At 36.7% G+C, this 23,000-nt stretch overlaps 1 protein-coding gene across 1 annotated transcript in view; it reads left to right on the plus strand.

Annotated features, from left to right (window-relative positions):
* The window catches only part of FTO (FTO alpha-ketoglutarate dependent dioxygenase), a gene marked incomplete at its 5' end in the record, with an annotated part of 261,593 nt that overhangs the window by 108,143 nt on the left and 130,450 nt on the right, over positions 1–23,000 (plus strand). The window contains one exon of the mRNA XM_082489185.1: positions 14,535–14,659. Within this exon, the coding sequence (XP_082345311.1) occupies positions 14,535–14,659 (125 nt within the window). The remainder of the gene's footprint in view (positions 1–14,534; positions 14,660–23,000) is intronic.

Raw genomic sequence — 23,000 nt, forward strand, 5'->3', positions numbered from 1 at the left:
TGCGCCTGCAGAGTTTTGCTGAAATCACCCAGGCTTTTTTGCCTGGGCACAAAGGTCTGTCAAACAGATTTGGTTATGGGATTTGACCTGTTGAAGTCTTTTTTTCTTTCTTCAAGAACAGCTTTTTTCTAAACAGGTTTTCTTAGCTTTCTTCATAAAGATTTCCTTTTTGCTTAGCTGTTAGTAAACTTCGCTATTGGAAAGAGATGTGCGGACCACAACATCTTTTAACTGCAGCGATGGCATGTTTTGCCAGCAATACGCAATTTTCATTGTTACTCATATAAAACTTTGTGTTTGTCATACAAATTCAGTTTTTGTTGCAGGATTAGTTTAATAAAACTAAAATGGCTTAAGTTTCTGAAGTAAAACGTGTAGCATCTTTAGAAGTCAGATGTAGCTGAAATTTGAACAGCTGTACAACATGCATCCTAGATTGTTTTTAATTGTCTTCCCTTTCTCTAACAGCAGTAATTCTTGTTTATATTGTCAAGAACTTTTCCACCAAGCACAAGCCCACCATACTTTAAGGTCACATGCTTAACCCCACTGCACGGTTACAATATAAATGGGCCTCCTTTGTTTTCATTAATGTGTGAGGGGTGGGTGCAAGGCAAGGCTGTTCACAAGGCTTAAATAACTTATTGTAACAGCCTCTTAAAGAAAGCATATTTTGTCTCCATACCACAGTTGTTTAGCCTTACTCTTGTGCATCCAACCGACAGCCAGTTTGGCAATGGATTTTTGTGTGTCATTTTGTTCTTTTGAGCTGTGATACTTTTTTTTCTTTTTTTTTTTTTTTTTTAACTGAGCTAATGGATTCACCTCAAATAATGAAAAAGAAGCTTTTCCTCTTTCCTTTCCTGATATCTTAAAAGTAGTAAACAAAGCTGGAACTGCTCTTTTCCACCTAAAGCCCTTTACATAGCAATTGGCCGGTTGCTGGTTTTGTGTTGATGTAGAGGTTTAAAAATAAGACTTTCTAAAAATGCCAGATTAAATTAATATGCTCAGTGCTTTTAATCAGTTTAAAAATGAACAAAGTATAGCCTTTTTAAATGGTTTCATGAGTTTTAAATAAGTCTTGTGCTTTTCTATCTGTAGTCATTTGTGCAAGGAGGAAAAATACTGTTGAAATCTTATGGGTTACCTTGCTAGTCTGGGTTACCTTGCTAGTCTGGGTTATCTAGAATTGGCCCTGAGTCCCACAATTTTAGGTGATTTCAAACCCAATGCTGATTGTAGTCGGTGGCTGGCATCTGTAGTTGTTTTTGTAGGCCAAAAAAGTTGAAGTCACGGTCTTAAGCAAGTATTGCACTGTGTCAAAATCGAGCCCTTTTTTTGGGATATCCCTGTTCCAGGTTGTTTGCTGTTTTAATATTTGGATATAATTTTGGACCATGAATACAACTTGATTCATGTCTGGTTTTGAGACACATAGATTTATACCAGCACATGAAAATAGCATATATATATGGCTGTGATCCATCCAGTGTGATGCGTTTGATCCAAGAGGGTTGTATGCAACAGTTTCAGTGCGTGTACTGAATGAAGCAGCACTGAATGAACAAGGCAAGGGGAAGCTATTCTGTCTAGAAGATGAAGCAATAATAATGCTTATCAAATCGGAACACTGTTCTGAATATGGCAACTTAGTAGGAATAGTACTTTGTTGGTTTTCAGACTGTGTTAATCAAGGTAAAAAATTTTTTGTTTGCCAACTTGCAGTTGAGACAAAAATAGGGACTTGGCTGAGGTGAAAACTCTTCAGTGTGTGAACTTAAGTTCATAGTATTTGGTTGCTCTATTGTAAAACCAAAATGTTGTGACAACTTGTTTTCGCAAATGATTATCAAAATATTATATTTCTTCATAATATCTGCTATGCTCTTCGCCTTTGGACAAAGAAATTTTGTCTTGCTTTTTAATTTTCTTACAATTCGTCTAAACTTTCAGCATTCTTTGTCACAGGTACTATATGTAGAGCAACTTTAGTGACTTCTCCAGTATGAGAATAACCGATTTGACTACTCATAGAAGTTTAAACAGGATGATATCTGCCAACCTTGAATGAAGATTATTTAACACTCAAGAACATAATGATAGTTTAATATTAGAGTAGTTCTGTCAATAAACATTCAAGAAACCTTTTTGTGAAACAAAAAAGAAATGTATAACATTTAAGACTATAAATAAGTAGTACAACAAATAAGTCTTCCAGTATTCAGTCGTCTTGACAACAGAGCTGTTGCTGAATATGAAAAAAATAATCAAATATTGTTAAGAGGCAGTCCATAGCCTAATGAAAATATTTTAGCTTATTATTTTCCTAAATGAATGTAAAGTTATCCCTGGAAATTGATTTCGCATATGTAAAAAGGTTGCATAACAACATCTTAAATAAAAATTTAAAAAGAAAAAAAAAAACCCACTAACAAACACAAACTCCAGAATCCAAATACCGAAGAGACCTGGTTTTCATCCTCTTTAGGAACAGAAGTATTTATATATACCACATTATTAGTTTTGATAATTGTTCTCATAGGCTATATCTCTTATGTGTGGACTCTGAATCTGTGAAGTGTGATTTACCCTATAGTGTTGTGTTAAAGCAGAACATGAAGTGGATAGGCAATAACATTAAATGGAGATTTACAGCTCTAGTATAGCTCATTATGATGTATCTTTAGGGGTAGAAGTTTTTGTAGGAGAGAACACAGGTCAAACCCTCCTCCACAAACTGCTATTTTTCATTTCTGCAGCAACTCAGAAGATCCAAAAGCTTTTTTAGGTTAGCGGAGAACATCTCCATTGTGGCATGTACTCACTATGTGTCTGTTAAGGACACTTGGCCAGTTTATGTTAATACATCCTTGACGTTGCTTTAGCTTTTACTAGTGGATTAACTGATCCTTCTGGAAGAGTGCAGAAGTGATTAGTCAGCCACCTTTGACCTCTCTCCTAAGTTGGACTTTGCAGCTGAACTTGAGAACCCGTATCTTATTTCACGCGCCTATAGAACACTAGTGAATGGTAAGGCAGGAGCTGTGAATGTCACAGTGTAGTGTAACAGAATGTATTGTTACAGGGTGTCACAGAGTAACAGTGTTTTCTGTTTTCCAAATTGTATTGTCATAGTTATGAGCGCATCATGCAAATGTCATATTTGTTAAATTGCCAGAATCTTCAGCATGTGATTTTTGTTTCAGAGACTAATCGACATGCATATATTCAGTCATCTGTTGATCATGCTGTTTGTTTTCTTTGTTAGGCACATGAATCATATGGTGAAAGTTTATTTTCCCTGATTGAATGCTGTGTCATTAATGAAAATTGTCTATATAATGATTTTTGATAGAGTGAAGTTTTCAAATACTTGGGCATTCAAGCGTTAAATTCTTTCTCATGTATTCATCTATAAATACTTGAATGTTCATGGAAAATGAATATGACAAATTGACAACATTTAGGACTTGATTAGACTCTAAATAATAACATTTCCAGAAGCAGCTTTTTTTTTAATGCACTAGTAGGTGACAGGAATTAAATTTTAAAATTTTCTTAACTGATTTATTTTGCCCCTGAGCTACCTCCTTGATCTTTCCATGTGTGTACTTTTAATTGTTGGGTTAATTAGTTGGTAATCTTCCTCTTAAGGATGAAAAATGAACCTTTTCTATTCTTTCTCCTGAGGAGATAAACTAATTACTGAGTGCTTCATTGCTCCCTTCCCAAGAGTGTGAAACAGAGCAAAAATCCTTTCCCCCAAATCAAAATAGAATGGTAACAAACCCATATGGGATAATATAAATGGAAGAAAAGGTACTTTAATAGCATGGACTATTAATATGTTGGTATTTGTCATATCCATATAGCCATGAAAGGAAAACATGGGCAGGATCCAGATCTAATGTCCAGGAAGTGTAGTGGATAGCATGGTCTTTTACTGTAACACAAGTCAATCAAAACAGAATAATCAATAACTGGCTATAGTTTGCAGTAACAGTTTTATAAAGTGTAGGTTTTACAGATATATTGCATTCAGAAGAACAATAAATAGCAAGAAATATTACTGGGTTCCTGGTATAACGGAAGTAATCAACCGAGTGACTCAAGAGGATGAGAACGTCTGTGGGAAATGACCTGCCCTCAGAAGGGGTGGAGGTCTGCTTGCATGTACTGTGAATTACTGATCCAACTCCATGACGGCATACTGCAATTAAGCAGGACGTGACACAAACGGTGACTGCAGGTGTGCTATCTGTGTTGTACCCTGGTCTGTGTATATCTGTATAAAGCGTATATGGGCATACACATATAAGATTAGGCAGAGTTTACTTTGGTTTTAATTTAGGAGGAGGTTTTTTTGATTGTTTGGTTTTGTGTTGTTTGGTTTTGGTTTTTTTTTTTTTTCCCCTGGGAAAAAAGTGTAGGTTTCTTTTGAGCCTACAGGTTGGAAAGTTTGATCAGACATATTAGTTATAATGAAGCATTGCCTTATTTAGCATTGTAGGTGCACCTGGACTGCTGAATTCATTTTGCAATTATCTTTTTTCTTGTAAGATTTGTGCTGCCTGTATATACTAGTAGGATATATTCCCCTTTTTCACTTGTAATAGGAAATTATTGTCCATATATAGGTGGCATATATATACATTACAGGATTATGTAGCTTTATGCTCTAATAAGTCAAGGCGACACGTGCAAAACTTTCTTCCTAACCATGCCCTGAATGCAAGGGAATTAAAAATAAGTAGTTGTCTGCCCTCCCAGGAGGTATCTATATTTACTGTAAGTACAGCATCTGAAATAGTGACTGTACATATTTTGGGTGACCGATGAGAGTTAAATCAGTAAAATCCTCTGTATCTTCTCCTTTGCCAGTCCCCCATTTTTTTAATTTGCTAATATATTGCATTTGTTTGTACACTTTATGCAGCCCACCCTCAATGGCACATCATCATCTTTTTTGTGGCCTATGTATGAAGTGCCTAGCACATGTTTTTATGTAAAAATATAGTTATTTACTGTCAATAAAACTGGAGGAGGATAAGACACTGAAATCTGATTGCCTAGTTTTGAGTTGAGGAATAAGGATCATAGCTTGCAAAGAAGTGTATTTCCAAGTGCTGCTGTTATGATCAACCTCTAGCAATGGGTGGTGATGTCCTCCTTGCTGCTTTACAATGTTGTATTCCCCTTACATTAAATGCATATAGTGTATCAGGTTCTGTTTTGGTTTTATTTCTTGTGCTCTAAATTCTGTTTCTGTCCCTTTTGCTATGACAGCTAGTATTACTACTGCACTTACATGATTATGAATTTTAAATCTTCGTAACGGTGTGCCATGGTGTCACTGGGGGTAATGAAGCTGTTATTTGAGCCAAATGGGACAAAACTTCCTTTTTGAAACAACATGGTGAGAGTCCCATTCTCACAGGGATATCCACAGACCCAGTGCATGTAGTGCTGTGAGGATGATAAAGGCATTGAAACCCTTATGTCATTCGAAGATATGATTCAGCTGTATGTGGTTATCTTGCATATGTACTAAATTGCTATTCTGCTATGGCATGCGTCTTAGACAAAGCATGCCCACAGGCACTTCTGGACATGTGGCTTGCTATTTCATTTGATTGTGGCTTACAGCTTCTTCGTTCTGCAGTGTTTAACCCATTCTGTAACATGGCTTTCTGTGTTTTAAATTATTTCAATAAAACTCATGACAGTGGGAATATGTCCCAAATTTTTGCACAACTGTGTTACTAGACATTGTGCTAGAAAGTGTTGTGGCCAAGAAGGCAGTAAGTGGCTTGAGGGCAACAGGTAGTGGCTTCAGGAATGGGAGGAAAGAAAATGTTGGTATGCTAGGCTTTTCCACACTAAATAGATGCTGAGATGTGCTGTTCAAGTAAATCAGTAATATGACAGTAAAAGATAGTCACAAATAAAAATGCAATAATCAATTCGGAATCTAGCACTTCGTGTTTTCTATCTTTCTTCATAATTTGGGGACGTTTAAAAGTAATTTTTCATGTGACCAATAATATTAAGTTTAGTGATTCCAGTTTGTATTTTGAGTCCTACAAAGACTGAGTGTCTACTTTGGAGATTTTGGTGCAAGTTTGCCTCTGTAAATATTTTAAGAGAAGCTCATATGTAGCTTAGCATATTAGGGCTTCGGTGTAAATTAGATGAGTCAAAGCGAAGCCTTGCTTACATGTAGAATTATTTCATTAGAATCAGTAAAATAGTGTATTTTATCCAAACTAGAGTTTATTTCAGTGTTTTTGAGATGCTGTTACCTACTTCTGGCTTTGAAGCCCATCATTTTTTCCTCTCCTCCCTTCCCCCCTAAATTATTCATAATAGCTGACGATGTTAATTTTGATATGCTAAGAAAATGATACTCATAGGGTACTCTTTTGAGTTCTTCTGAACACATAAGATCATTTGTTACATGATTCTTCAGTCTTTATTAGAACTGCACATAATTGTTGATGCTGAAAATTCTGTCTGTGGGCTAAGTGATGTGTGTAGGTTGTACTCGCTGTGATTCAGTATTGCAAAATGTAAGCTGTCCAGCATGCGCATTGGTGAAGTGAGTCTTGTATTGCATCTTAGCTCAACTGATTTCAGCAATAGTGAATAATCACTGAAGCATACACTGCTGTGCAGTTCTTCAGAACTTAAGTGTTCAGCGTAACTACTGTTTGCATGTGACCAAAATGGGAAAAGGGACGTGTATACAAAGGAGTGAATTATAACAAAGAACACTTTCTGCTTCAGTTCTTGTTCAGAAAACATATGTTCAGCCATGCAGGCAACAGTTGGGCTAAAGACACACTGTAGGTTTGGAAACAAAAGGCATGTTCTTTTCTTGCATTCACGATGTTTTCAACCATATTCACTTGTTAGGGACTAGCCTGTCAGCTGGATCTTCTTGCAAGTGTGATTTCTTTTTCCTGACTTCTTTCAAAAGGTTTTTCCCCACAATGTTTTACACTTCATATAATCCACTATGCATGGTAGGCCTGCTTCAGTCTTTGTGCTATTGATGATTCAGAGGTGGAGGGGCCATGCTCTGGGAGAATGTGGCTAAGGGGTAACCTTTCACTCACCCATACATCTGAAGATGCTAAGCCACTCGTATTCCAAATAACTTGAGTGGTTCGGTTGTTCTTTCATGATGAGATGGGTTATACTTCACCTTTAGAACTTTGCCAAACCGATTAGTGCAGCAAAAATAGTTGATCTTTACACTTTTTTTCCCTTTGTAACAAAGTATTGAAAAATCTTTGAGAGGCATATCATAACTGCATTGAATCATCCAGTAAAAAAAGATTATTTTTTTTTTTTTCTCCACTGCAAATTCATTCAGTTTTGGCATGCCAGAGTAACCAAAAATTACTCAGCCGTTACTTCTGTTTGGATTCCTTTTTCCTAAATATATGGTTCAAGAGTCTAGTATAAATACACTTATATAGGCATAAAGGTAATGGTTATTTAGTAATAAAGTCTGCCTGGTTTAATTTATGACCTTTAAACTCGTAGCTAGAAAATGTACTGCTTTAGCTCCACAGGTATAGTTAAATGGTATGACTTTTTAGTGTAGACAAGACCTAAAGTTTCTTTGGAAATGTCTAAGTGATCTACTCTGTAGGTTTTTCTAGGTCGAACTACTCATCTATCAAGTCAGGTATTCATCCTTTGTTGTCAGCAGTGAATACCTCAAAGAGAGGCAGGGCTCCCTACATTTTAATGCATGTAGGCTTGTATATGGAGCTTAAGCATATGTCTAACTAAGCATTCTACTCTCTAATTGGGTTGGTTACTTGCTTAGATTAGATGTGCACCATTGAAGATAATGGTAGGGGAGAATATATAATCTCTGTGGCAATGATTTCACACCAGCAACTTGAGCCTCCGTTCCTTTTATCCTATAAAAATAGAAAAATTACATGTCTTTCATAAAATACTCTATTCCTTTATATTTTCTTTAAATACAGACATAATAGTTGACTCAAAGACAGACTGTTTTAATGTTGGAAGTGCTCTATCAATAACCAGAATGGTTATGGAGTTTTATGTTGTCTTGTGGATTATTCATGTGTTCTGTTGAAGTATTAATAGTATTAGCTGAATTCAGTAGCCTGAGAAATTACCACTGATGAATGTCCAATGATTAGGATTTCTCACGTAAGGCTCTTCAGACCATGGCGATCATTTAGACAACCAGAAAATGCACAGACAAGAAAACTCCATGTAAATATTTTCTAATGGAAGGTGCCAGCAAATACATCCTTGCCAACATATGTCAGAACTGCCAGAAGATCTGTGAGGATGGGGATTAACTTTTTAGCACTGTCATCTTAAAAGCCTCGACAGGGAAACATTATTTAAACATTTTTCTTTGACTGCATATGACTGAGAAGATGTTAACAGTAGATAAAACTAATATAAAGGAGTTAATGATACTGACATGTATTCCAAGTCTGCACCTTTTTCTTTTCATTGAGCTCTATGTCAGACATCCTTGAGAATACTACAGCTTTGAAATAAATTGTCCTTCCTTCTCAAATGAAATTTGATGATTTGTCTCCAGTCTGATAAAAGAAAGCACACGCTAGTATATTGCTTCTTTTCAGGATTTTTTTGTTTTGTTTTATAGGCTCTTTAAAAGTAAATTATGTTTTAGATGTTGCAGTGACTTCTCTGACTCTTAGGAAGAAAACAGTTAATAATAATTTCTTTCCTTTCAGCTCCCATGAGCCTACCTTCATTGTACAGTTTGCATATAACAGCTAGTAAGAGTAGAATGTACTGAACCTTAAACAAATCTATTAGGATCACCATGGCAAGAAACTGGGAAAATGGCAGGAAAAACGAACAATGATTTTGTAAACCCTCCAAAGGTCAGAAAAAGGCTTTCAGTAAGTATGCAGAGGCTAGAAATCAAATCCCATTTCCTATCATAAGAAACCAGTTGTTTTAGCAGCAGTGGTTAATGTACTGTATGTGAAAGATTTAAGACTCGTTGGAAAGCTTTGCTTCTGTTTTATTAGGCTGCTATTGAAAAGCCAACAGCATAACTTCAACTAGGTGCTTTGAGATTTCTTAATGGGCTGTCAAGGGCAAGACACCAGGTCTGTGCTATACTAGCTCTTTCCTGTACATTAAAACAACAGGGGCCAAATGATCATATACAGAAGTATGAATTACTTGATGCTTTCTCTGTTCCATATGGTCAGCCATGTCTTTGGCAATTAATCATGTACAGAATCAGTTGAGTGCTCTCTGAAGCATTGAAGTCAACATTTAGTTGTACCTGTGCCAGTGAGGGCAGTGGGGGTTGCGAGCGTAAAATAGCAGGATGAAGAGCTGCTGGCGCCGAAGCCAGAGCAGCTGGCTTCTATAAACAACACTTTTTTCCTCTTTACCTTTTTTTTTAACTTTCTTTGACAAACATGAGCCATTTTTCAATATCATCCAAAACATGAGGGTTGCTGAGTGAAACTGTGATATCTGGCATAGTGGATTAATAAACAAAAGGCAGAGAATTGGGTTTAATGTGCCCAAATTACTGGGTGATAACTTAAACCATACTGGCTGCTTCCATCATATCAATGAAAATGGGTGCATTTGCTCATATTTTAAGTAAAAATTTTAAAAGTAAAGAAGAAATGAGCAGTGGTTTGTAAGCAATTACTAGCTTTTTTATCACATAGAGGTTATGACATGTTAAATTAACATGGCTTAATAGATTTCAGGTTTGTTTTGTTTTGTTTTTTTTTTTTTAATTTATTCCCCCCCTGCTAAAAGGCATGGTGTTCTAGTTTTACAAACTTTTATCAGGATACTTTTTGCCCTAAGAGCAAAATACAGTCAGAAGATACAAAACAACATTTAAAATTTTAACCCTGCTTACAGATTTTACACTTTGCCTGTCCTTTCTGTGTTAGTTATTTATTATTGAGAGATGATTGCTATATTAAAGTAGAAGTGGTTAGTGAAGATTCAGAAGCTTAACCTATTTAAACTGGTGGTGAGTAAATTAAATTTTAACTCAGAGTGAAAAATCTGATTTGTTGACCCAATAAAGTGGGACCAAGAGACAAACTGTCCCAAGTGCCACTTTAGTTCAGACTGAAGGCTAATTTGTCTGACAGAATACTAGGCTTCATGTCTCCAGCTATGCAACGTTTCTAACCTTAAGTCTGGCTCCTCAAGAGGTCTGTATTAAAGGAAGAAAAATCCAGCTTTAAAAAGCTAACAATGTACCCGTGTGGGTTTTGGAGTGTTTACAGTGTGCTTTTTTGTTGTGGTGGTTTTTGTTTTTTGTTTGGTTTTTTTTTCTTGCTTGTTTGTAAACATGTTGTGGTATTCACCCAGCATAAATACAGTTAAGCAGGGTAGTGGACTGTTTATGTTGAAAAGTAGTTTCTTCTGCTGTGTATCTAAGAAAATAAAATGTTGTTGTAATCCTGGTACAAATACCTTGGTTAGCTCTGTTAAGACTAATAAAAGGTATTCAATTTTGAGTGTGTAGCCTGAGTGAATAGTAAGACTTGACTATAAGAGTTTCTATTCAGTCCAGTGTCACTGATATATTTTGTCAGTGGATATGGAGAGGGATATGATATTGGTCTCTTAAAATCCTATCTTAGTACCTTGCTTCCTTATGTGAGAAGATGCTCTGATGGCTGTTGCCTGATATGTCAGTGGAGCACTAGATTTAGTTTTGCCACTGTACCAGGAGGGAAGGTAAAGGGTATAATTTCCTAAATACTATCTTTAACATAGAAGGCTGGATGGGCATCTGATATATATATATATATGAGTATATAGCTTTGGGATTTTTTGAGAGGTGGGTTGTGTGTTTGTTTTTAAGACCGTGCCACTAGGGATTTAAAAGGAAATGCCCTAAATAAATTAATAGATCTGTAAGGAGAATTGGGGAAGATTTGCCAAAAATATTAACAGTACCACTTATTAAAGAGATGTGCTGGCCAATGAGACAAGAAGTTGCTTCCCTCGAGTGATAAGCGATTTGCGTAATCTCGTTGCTTAGGTTGTCCAGGATATGTTTTTGCCAGCTCAGGAAGCAGAAGAAAGTAAGTTTCAACAATTTGTAAACATTGCCATCCTCAAGAATTTCTGTGAACACAAGGATGAGATAAGACAGGCTGTAGGGCTGGTTACGTTGTTTATTTATTCTACTGTCCTGCTGTCCCGAGTGTGCTGAAAAACACTGAGTCAGTGTTGAGCTCAGTTCAGAAATGTGAAAGCTTCACTCAGCGTTGGGCAAAGGGGGTCTCTGCAGACAATTATCTGTCATTAAAGAACGTTAAAAGAATTGAGACACAAGGTCAGATTTTCTTTGATGGGATGTGCAACTATAGTGATGTTCAAAAGAAGGCCATTCCTGCCCTTTAGAGCAGGGGTGGTATCAGCTGGGTTTCTGATGGATTTTTATCAGTGTTGATATGAGGAAATGGCTTTCCCAGCCGATAACATCTTTGACCGAGTTTCTTGAACCCTTGACCTTTATCAGTCAAGGTATATATTGAATCCCCTTGTTAAAAATAAATCCCCAACAAGTTACATGGAAAAGAAAACTTCCAAAGGAACGTGTTTTATAATATTTTACCCAGAATGCTGCTTTATTTGTTACAATTTGGGACTTCTATTTAGATGATAAGAATAGCAAGTTATTAAGAAATGCCTCTATAAAAGCTACATATCAAGCCCTGCACTCGGGTTCTGGGTAACCTTACTGCCCTCAGCACTCTTAGGAAAAAAGTAAATCAGTTAAATTGCTATGTATTGTTGTTATATGTTGCTTAATAGTACTATTTCACCCTCCAGGTAGCTGCAACTGTACTTACAGGGCTCAGTAGAGAAGTGTGTATGATGTCGGTGTCAAACTATGAGTTTGACTTGAAATGTGTACATCACGGCATAAGTGAAAGGTGTTAACGTAAGGCTGGAGCAATATAATTGTTCTCTCAATAAAAAATTAAATTATGTTCCATTTCCAGAGTTACTATGTTCCTGTAGATGGAGGGAACTTTAGGTGGTGGAACTCAGTACCAAAGGTGCAATTTGGCCAGGCCATCAGGATTCATACAAAATCTTTATGTGATTGTGAATCCTTGGAGAAGGAGTCACCCATTTGCTCTGACTGATAATACTCAAATCACATCATTTTTTCATCAGATTTTAACTGAAAATTCTTTAGGAACTATCAGTTCTCCATGCTCTATGCTTTGGGAATCACTTATTTATGGCATCTTGATGGTTGTTGCCTGCAAATAACTATGCTTTCAGCTTTGTGAGGCATAGCGTCATTCAAATTTGGGCTTTTCCGCTGTCTCGGAGAGAAGCAGACTTCTGTGCTGTCACCAGTGAATTTCCCTATCCCATTGTGATTAATAAGGCCATCCAAGGATTCTGAAAGGGAAATCTTGGTGTACTGTGACCTAGCTGTATGACTACAGTCTGATCTTCCTATAATACAGAGATAAGCTTTAGTTATAGTGCTGCATCAAGTCTTGCACATGGTAAAATATAAAAGTTAAAGCCTTAATAGGTATATTTATTCTGAACGACAAGGAGTGTTAATTTACATCGATTAAAGAATGCACATCTCTTCCTCTCATGTGAGTATGTTCTCACATGCTGAAGTTCTCTATCAAATCCTGCTGTAAACGGTGCAGCTGCTGGCGCTGAGGGTGTAAGATCAGGATTGTTGAAGTTGGCGGATATTAGAGCTTGTGGAAAAGATGTTGTAGGTCAGTGCAAGGGAAGCCCATGTCAGGGAATCGTTATCTGAAAATACTCTCTGGCTTTTTGTTTGCTTTGTAATGTCAAAGCAGGGTCAAGAATGTGATCTGTATAGACAGAGTTTTGAACATTTTGGGTTTTTACAAGAAAACGTCCTTTGATGTATAAGTCCCATGTGACGGGGTAATGCCTTTTGGTAGGCCGACTGATAGAGCTGGGAGGTGGGGACGAAGATGCTTTTTGCTCTTTGTCATCTGATGTTGGTGTAATAAAATGATTTTCTGTCTCTATGAACTCTGTCATGCTTGTTACTGCTACTTTACATAGCTTAAGTAATGTATAATCTGCATATTATTCTTTCTTGTGGAAAAAAAAAAATTGTCAGGCCGAGGATAGATCTTCCTGTTTTCACAAACTGAAGATAATAACCATTTATCTCACAGAATCCCCAGAGGAATTTTAGTGGGTGTACATTTGGGCAGGGCAGGATGTAGCATGTGAGAGATGTTGAGGGGGGCAATATGCCATGTCTTTTTGTCACGTTGTTCCTATAAGAGAGGCCATCCTGGGAATAGTAATTGCAGCTCTTTGTGGTATTTTAGTTGTGTTTTCAAACTCAATTCCATAACTGCTCAGGTTAGAAACATTTTTTTTGCCTCCTTTTCTGTGGAAAAAAACCTAGGTTTGTGCAAGCATTCTGCACATTCGGTCATCCATCCCAAAAATGTTTAGATACTTTGCTGTGTTTGCAGATCATGTGACTGAAGGTTAGGATAGCAAAAATAATTAAGTGAATATCAGTGGCTGGTTGAGGCGAGAAAGGCAAATATAACATCTCCACTGAAGGAAAAGACTGCTGCATCCACTCTAGAACTCTGAGGTTGGACTGCTGCACACCAAGTCAGCACATGTGCACTGGTGGAAGTATGCGTTGGTAGCATGTGCCATTGCTTTCCCAAGTTGGCAGACATGGGGAAGAAGAGGAGGAAAAGGTGGCCGAGTTGGCAGTTGAAGGCAAAGACAGAGTGAGGGAGTTGGAGTTAGCTTGCTGGGTGTATGAAGGACGTTAAGAAGATATGCAGCTTCGTTACATCAACACTAACTGTCAACACAACACTTGGTGAGGCCAATAACTCTTGGTCTGCAGACACCACATGTGATCCTACCCCACAGAAACTTAAATCCATTGTGTGTGTGTGTGTATATATATAAAAGCAATTTTTAGTTTACTTCCTAAATGAAAAAAGGTAGAGTTTTACTACTTGCTTACGTGAAATATTTCATAATAAAGAGAACATGGGGACATCATCAGAAATTCCTTTCAGAAGATAGAACACAGTTATTTTCTAATTTAGCTTCTCTAAGGATCAAAAGGGAGGGGGAAATCCCCCAAACGAATGCTGTATTGAGGGAAACATTTCTGATATGATTTGATACAAGAAAATATTTAGAAAAGAAAATAATTATGTCTCAAGAAAATGAGAGCTAGAAAGCACAATGTCTTGTTGTGTTACTTAAAGCAATGAGATTTTAAGGTTTACCTTATGTGCCATGTACATTGATTAAATACCAAATATATGGTGGCCATTTCTAACCATCATTTACTGTATTGATTTGTCAGCAGTGGAACTGTAATAAAAAAAGCTATTGATTTACTGTCCTTATTTGCTTATGGGCTTTTTATTAATTTTACACTTTGTTTCCTATTTCTAGATTCTACTTTTTATGTGGTTTTTTTTCCCTTTAAGACAAGCCTGGTCCTCTCTGAAGTTGGAAAAGAGGAGCAAATTGAGGAACAAAGGAATGAAACAATCAACTGCCTCTTGCTGGTTCTTACTGAACGACAAAGGCTGCGTAAAGAATGGACAGCAAGGTGAGAAATTTGAGAAGAATAGTAAGACAATAAAATAAGAAACAATATCAAATACACTCCCATAAATCTACTTGGGAGGGCACGTTGACATTTTAAAAAAGTGAAAATTTTTACTGTTCAAATATTTTTTCCTTGGATGGAATAGTCAATGTTTCTGCTTCTGATTTTGGAGTTCCTTTGAGGAGTAGAATGCTCCCTTATTGTGCTTATATAGTGCAATCTATTGATAATAGTTTGATAGGCAGCATACATATTTGAGGACTGGTATCACCTAAGTGCCGTAAGGTTTTCCTTATATTGCTAACGGTACGAGCAATACTACTTGCTGTTATGCCATGCTAAAAGACACCCTTCTTGTCTGATTTCTTCACAATCCTTGCGTTTTCTAGTGATGTCCTACTGATGTTAGCTGGGTTGCGTTGGTTGAGATTGGCATAAATGTACTTATTGCTTGAGTTTGTATCATTTATTGCAGCCTTCCAGTACCTAAAGGGGGGGGCAAAGGAGAGCTGGGGAAAGACTTTTTACTCGGGCATGTAGCGAAAGGGGGAATGGCTTTAAACTGGAAGAGGGCAGGTTCAGATTAAACATTAGGAAGAAGTTTTTCACTTTGAGGGTGGTGAGGCACTGGAACAGGTTGCCCAGAGAGGTTGTTGAGGCCCCATCCCTGGAGGTGTTCAAGGCCAGGCTGGATGTGGCCTTGGGCAACCTGGTCTAGTGGGAGGTGTGCCTGCCTATGGCAGGGGGGTTGGAACTCGATGATCTTCAAGGTCCTTTCCAACCCGAACCGTTCTATGATTCTGTGTGACTCTTTTATTATATCTGATTTCTTAAATTGAACTCATCACCATGGTAATAAATCAGGTGAAGTTGTTAGCAATTTAAAGAGTTGTTTATGTTTTTATTTGAAAAAGTTCTTTACTAGAATGTAATCAGATGAATGCATTTCAGCCACTACAGATTCATCATACTTGTGGTTCTTTCAGAAATATGTGAAATTTCCACCATATACCACCTTGTGTCCTTCTCTTGAGCTGCTAAATGAATTGGTCACCTGTTCTCACATCTATTTCTAAAAGCTATAGATTTATACTCATTTAATCTGGCTTTTTTATTTATGGTGTTTACATAAAAAAAATCTAACAGTCTATGAATTTTTTCTACAGTTTTCAGTTTTCCTTTAAAAACAGGAGATGTCCTGTGCTTACAATTAAATACAGTTTTTAGTCAAAGGTATTTTTTAATGAGATTTTGTTAATCAAAATTAGCACTTAACTGGCATGATTTTTTTTTACCTGCCTTAAATGTTCCAGTTAAGGGAGTTCTCCTTTGTTTGTTAGTGTATAATTTTGGAAAGTTCCTGAGATTGACTTTAAAAAGTTAATTTTAGATATTGGATCTGACGCTTGAGTGTCTTTGCTGTTCCCAATAATTACAGCGGGTGGACTTGAAATATTTTAGAAGCTTTAGATAAAAATTAAACATTATTATATAGTAGCAATTATTATGCAAATTAGAGGATGTGTTTTATAATTTTGCATTCTTACAAGTATGGAATGTTTATTTGTATACTTACCAGTTAAGGTCTCAGAGTGGAAAAGAACCAAGGTGGGTCTACAATATTGTTTGTTTTATCATGTGGGGTTTTTGTTTCTTCCTTTTTGAGGAATTTAAGGGATTTTTTGGGGTGTTTTTTTTTGCCTTCCATCACCATGCTTAATGAATAATGTAAATGGTTTCGCTACATAGGAAACAGAGGTAATCACTTAAGGCTTTTCCGTTGGACGCATGCATCTTTTGTGAACTGGAATAGAAAGCTTCCTAGAGATAGGAAAAGGCTAAACAATTCTAATGAGTGGAACATCTCTTCAGTGTTTGTTTAGAACAATGATTTCCTAATATACAAATCATAGCAATTGGGACTAATTTAGAAGTAATGTGGTTACAGTCTTTCTGGCCTCTGCCCACACTGTAATGGGAGGCTGGAGCCAGCATTGCCGTTGTAGCCATAGTCTGGTCTCTGACACAGGAACCTCCATGTTCTGGGGTTGGGAGGACAGGCACAAGCAGATGAAGTGCAGGCCTCCTTAAAACTAAACACCTGAAAGAAAATTTCAAGAGCACCGTGCCTTGAAAGTTCTGAAAGAAAGTGTCCTTTGAGTATTAAATATCCGTAATCCTTTTTCTTTCCATTTGATGTTTCCCATCCCAGTGACCTATCCGAGAGTCTCATCCATACGATCTGCATAAACAGACTGTTACCATACACCTCACTTTACTTCATCAAAGCTTCAGCTAGATGTCTGGAATGAGGCACTGACTGTGGTAGCCATCAAGCATACGGTGGTGAAAGTTATAAAACGTCCACCGTGGTACTAGCAGGGCTGCCCATGTTTTAGAGATCAGTCTATTGTGTACTTTGGAATTACATGAGAAAAATGTGCTTGGACAGGAAATAATTAGCACTTGTCAAAGGGCAGGCAATAGGTTACAGTATTTTACTTTCAACAGGCTATCAGGGGATCAGCTAGATTAGATAATAGATTTTTTTTTTTTTTTTTTTCCTCTGGAAGTTAAATACAGATGACTCTAATTACTTTACATTGTGCATTAGAGAGCGCATTATGAACAGTGCAGCTTCAAGAAATTTAGGTCAATGAAGGGAGGGCAGCTGGGAAAAACTTTACTCTGCACTTGGTCTTTGTAGAGTTAAGTAGGCATTCTGTTCTTCCATGGGTTTTATTTGTGTCATTGGCACCCTAAAAAAAAATATGTGCTGGGAACTGTTAATACAAATTGATTCAACTTTTAGAAATTTAGCCTTTCTCAGGGAAAGGAATATGAACTGTTTTGATATGTATCTGCTTGGTTACAGCATGTCCTTGTATTTACTTTATGTTGTACTAGTGTTTCTGCATTTTAATGAACTGAACTTACTCTTTATTTCAGGTCCATAGTCCAAAACACATGGTAGCGCACTTAGTGTTATGGTTCACCATTTCACATACTTTTGACTCAAAGATGTCATCAATATCTTAAGTATCTGAGCAGGTCTTCTAGATTCAAGTTGTTTTCTGTTGAGTGGTAGTGATCCAAAATACTTCAGGTAGGACTCAGTGAATGTCCTCTAAGTGTTAACAGAAATGGTCCAGAGTTTCTAAAGCTCCAGATTTGTTTATTCTTCATGATAGTGCCTGATGGACAGGTTGTTAGAGCTGTTAAAGAGCTGCTCTAGCCCTTTGAACTGACCCCTTCTTGACCTCTGCTTATAGAAGGTCACTGTTCAGCGTATAAAGTAGGGGGAACCTTAGATTCTACTGTAGAGTGTAAAGGGAACAGCTGTGAATTTTGGACTAACCATGCAAACCTGTAGACTTTTTAGGGTCACTGTATGATAATGAAAATTGTTACCAAATTATATGGAAATTTAACAGCAATAGTGGGAAAGAGAGGGTGGCGTCTAATGCATTGGGTTTGATAAATGAAGTGTGAAGTTACCCATCTGGCTCTAGACAGCCCTCTTTTTCTCTACGAAAGGGAAACATTTTAAAATAACCATGGTACATCTAGAATCAATGACCCATACAGAGAACTGGAATAGATCAAGATTTAATGGTGGCTGTGGAAGAAATTATCATTTGAAAAGTGAGACAAAGGATGAAAAAGTACAGTTCAATATCTGCACCTGATTCATTTTCAAAAAAGGCCTTAATATTTTTACCCCGTTGATGATGCTATTGACATTTTTTTATTTTACTTTTTGACTGGAGCCACAGAAGTTGTTATATCCTAAAGAAACAGTTTAGCCAAAAAAAAAAAAAAGTACTTGAATTTCAAGACAGAGTGTTGCACTTTACCTGATCGGTAAATGCCCAAGAGAACTGGACTACAGTTCAATAAAAATTGTATCTCTTATTCCTCCAAGTAGAACTTTTATCATGTTATAATAATATTGTCTTTAGTGCTTGCACAACATCATGCACTTAATTGCTAGTATTTTTTGCTATATTTTCATTATAGGTACATTTACTACCAAACTACTTTGTCGTCAATAAATCAATAGATTATTTTAAAGAATAATATTTAACTGCATTGAAATTATTAATGGCTAGGAAAAAACATGGTTAGTTAAACCATTACTAGTATAAGTCTTTTTCATGCAAAAAATGTATTAGTCCGAAATGGTTTTATTATGACACAGACTCCGATGTCCACTTTGCTATTTCCCTGAGTGAAATTGCAATACTTCTCTTAGGGGAAACTCAGGCAGGTAATGGAAAATGTAAAGTTTTGGAGAAAGACATAATGAAGTGGAAATTTTGATAGGAAAAATAAAATTATTTATGATGATTGTATTTTCATAGTTGTGCTACTTAGGCAAATTCTGAAATCTTAAGTTCTCTCTATGTCATCATGTAATGACAAATTGACATGGTGAAAACAGAATAAACATTCAATAAATAATTTGGACCAAAGTAAACACAAAATTTTTCTGGTTCATGAGATAAACAGCAGAAAAGTGATACTTGATTGTATCTTGTAAGAATCAGTAGCTTAAAACCTTGGCTCATTGAATAACACAATGAAAAAAAAATCTATGTGATGAGGTCATTCTACAACCCATAACATTTTGTAGGTCAGATCACTGTATTTTTAGAATTGTTATATTCCTCCATCTTTGCACAACACTTCAAGAAGGAACCTCTTACTCATGGCAAGTTGTATAAATTTCAGGTTTCAAGTCAAACTTGAGCTATAATTCCTTAGCGTTTTTTGCCTTTGTCAAACCCCTTCTTAGATCAGTTTTGACAGAACAAGGTAAAGGTTCGGGGTTTTTTTTCTAGCTACAGCAAACACTTATCATACTACTGAGATAGTCTTACCTCTCAGCAGTGAAATCTGGATTATTATGTGGATATCTCTATAGGAATTTAAATTATAAGTACATAGTGTGACAATTGAGTCCTAATCTGTGATGATGCTGTTCAGTTCTATAATAAGACCAATGAGGAATATAATAAGAGTGGAATTCTAAAACAGTGTGCATGTTAAATGAGGTACAAACAGGAAGATTTTTATATATTTTATTTCCTGTTCTGAAGAAAGTTTTGGGTTGTTTTTTGTTTGTTTTTTTTTTTTTTTTATGCCTTACCTCTTCATAACTTGCAATTTTACATCATATCGAAGAAGGTAATTGAGGTACATTTTATTCTTTTTAGCTCCAGTAGGAGAAAGTGGTGTTGATGTAAAGAAGGAACACATCTGCTTCTATAATAAAGTCCACGGATTAAGAAGTTAGCATGGGTTTTGGCAAAATTGGAGCGTTTTTGCCTTCTGTCACAGACTTTTTGTATTTTTCAGGAACTCACTAAATGTTAGTTTTTTAATGAAATGTGGTAATAATACCAGTTGAAGACTGGTTGACAAATACTGAAATTTTTTACACTCTCACAGGCCTGCCAAGATGATAAATATATGAAATATTGTGAACTCTTCAGAAACTACTGCAAGTGGGAGCTACACTAGTTCCAAAGATTTAACAGACAAATGGCAGAGGTATCAGAGTCTGACAGAGAGTGAGGTTTGGATATTTGGGCTGTTTAAAACTTTTCTGGCTGTTTTTTGTAACATTAGAATGACAGATTCTCCACCCCCACCCCCCTCCCCCCCCCTGTTGAGGAATCCAACATCCATGTTTCTGAAGTTAATAAGGATTTCAGTACACATAGCTGCCTGATCTCCAGTGGGTTTTTTGTAACAGTTGTCCTTTCTGGACAATATGTGTGTCAGCTGGAATGGATACTCAGTAAGTTAGCAACAGGCATAGACAAAAATTTTGATTCATTGTTTTGGAAATCACAGTGGGGGGAAAAAGAGAAGATTATATTTGGATTCTTTGATATTCATATTTTGTGTGTGTGCGCGTGTATGCTCTTTAAAAGAAGAAAAGTAAACTGTTCAGCACCCAGTATGTAACCTAAATCCATTTTTCAGAAAGTAAATGTACATTGTGACTTCGATGGTAGTGCTGAATACTGTATGTTAATCAGGAAGATGCTTTGAGGCAGACTGAATACCAACCTTGCAGCTTTCGAATGAATGGAGAAAACACTGGGACTTCAATGAAGTTGTCAGGTCTCCTGCTGTAGTTATGCTTAGACATCAGCTGCCTTGATTGACCTTTGACTTTTCTCCAGTTGCTTATTACCAGACTTCTTTTGCTTCTCGTGACCCTTCCTGTTTTCCGCCTCTGTCTTTCACCTGTGTTTCTTGTATTGAGGACTCTTTGAAGCAACCAAGCTTGGGATCAATAGGTACAAGTACTCTACAGAACAATGGCAATACTGCTTGATTAAATGCTGCTGGTTAACCACCGCTATTATTTCTTTTGAAACTGTCTTGACCCTTTACCCTTGAAAAGACTTTATGTTTACAAGCGGTGGCTGCTTACAGAAAATGCTGCTTCTTACTTTGTGATGTCACTATGTACACAGCAAATATGGTGCAAACTGTTATTTGGTGCAGGGACTTAAAACAAACGGCATTATAGGGCAGTCTAGTAGAAGTTGCAGAACTTCAGCTCTGTGTGTGGCTTTTGTGTGTGTTACACTCTTTCATTAAGGCACTTCGTAAGGATTGTTTACTCTGAGGGTTTACTTTAGCATTTTAGTTCTGTTTTAATGCTTCATTTCTGCAAACCGCAAGGAGATGCATTATCCCATACCTGAGTAACTACTGAATCAAAATTCTTTGACATTTCCCTTTTTTGATTTCATGCTTTTCTTCTTGTTATGTAAGATGGAATTTTCAAAAGATGATTCAGTGACACTTCCAAAACTGACAAATGACACAAATTTAGGCCTTATTTATAGTGCAATTAAAGTTTCCAAAACAAAAAGTTATAAAGAATTTTCTCACTCTATCGGAGTGCATTTGATGACTTATTTTTGATTTTTTTTACTTTATTTCACCTGGACAGGCTTTTAAAGTCAGCATGGGTGACATTTCCTTCTTTCTGTAAGCTTGTGTGATTGCAGTTCAAGAAAGATAATGTTGTTTTTCCAGTGATTTGACAATGATTTGCTCACTACTGCTGGGAGATCTGAATGCTGGAAATGGAGAATATTGCATTTACAGGCTGCAGGATACTGGAGATTGAATAGATCACAGAGGTGACAAATTTGTAATCTATGGAGACAAAGCGTTAGCCACATCATCAGACAGTTGAACCACAAAGTAGCATTAACATCAGCTGTCATCATTCCTGCAAGAGGGAATGGTGTCTGCCAGAGGCAAGGGAAAAGGAGAAAAGCCAGGAGAATTCAGTGTGTTGTACAGTGCTCTGTGGCTGCCCACATTAGCTAAGGACCTGGTGTTATAAACTAGGGATAAAGTGTGACTGGTCCAGAGAATAAAAAATTACCATAGATTTATTGTGCTTTATCCACTGAGGTTTTTCTTCTGCAATGTCAATCCATACTTTCCTTTGCCTTCAGCAAAGTGTGCTAATGTCATGGAATGTAACACATCCATAAAACTACTAGCAAACTTAGTATGAGCTAAAACTTTGTCTAAAACTAGACATTTAAAATTAAACAAGTCTAAAGATAGACTTGTCTCTTCTGTAAAATAATAGAAGCCTTATCCAAACAGGACTTTTTTTGTTAATGTTGTTAGTACCATTATTATCACAGCTTTATCTGTCATAAAGCTGAATTAAATAAATTTAATTTGGAGGATCTGCATTAAGTAATCTGTATACATTACCAACACAGAAAACAAAGAGGGTTTACCTAGCTAAATGGTATGCTTATGTCATAGCATGAGGCATGAGTGAGCAGATGCTTACATAAGTTCATGATTTAAGTCTAAAATGCTGTCAGCCTTATGTTATTAAAGTTTTTTCACATATATAGAACTTGATGGCTCCAGGGATTGGTAATGAAATACAAAGCCTTTTGTTTTCAGGTCAGCAGTTCAGGTAGATGGTGCCAAAGATTATTCCCATTGGGTATCTGTGTTTGATGGCCTATGTAAAATGCATTGGTTCTCCAGCCCTGGTAGGCAGGTGTGTATATCACGTAAAACAACTGTTACAGCTGACACTAATTGGTACCCTTGCTGGTATTTTCAGAGCAGCCAAAAATTAAATGGACGTAGAAACTGAGTAAGATGCTGTCAATGCTCTAAGCAGTCTAGACCATGGTTGTGAGGTAGTGAGAAGCCAATGAATATCATGGCTGACTGTGGGCAAAGAGAGGATCTCAGTCTGTTGCATTGCACTACAAGTTATGGTAGTTTACACAGATAATCCTATGCTGGTGAGAGCGCTGTTGTAAAT

This window comes from Vanellus vanellus (genome assembly GCF_965231255.1).
Source record: "Vanellus vanellus genome assembly, chromosome: 12".
Taxonomy (NCBI): domain Eukaryota; kingdom Metazoa; phylum Chordata; class Aves; order Charadriiformes; family Charadriidae; genus Vanellus; species Vanellus vanellus.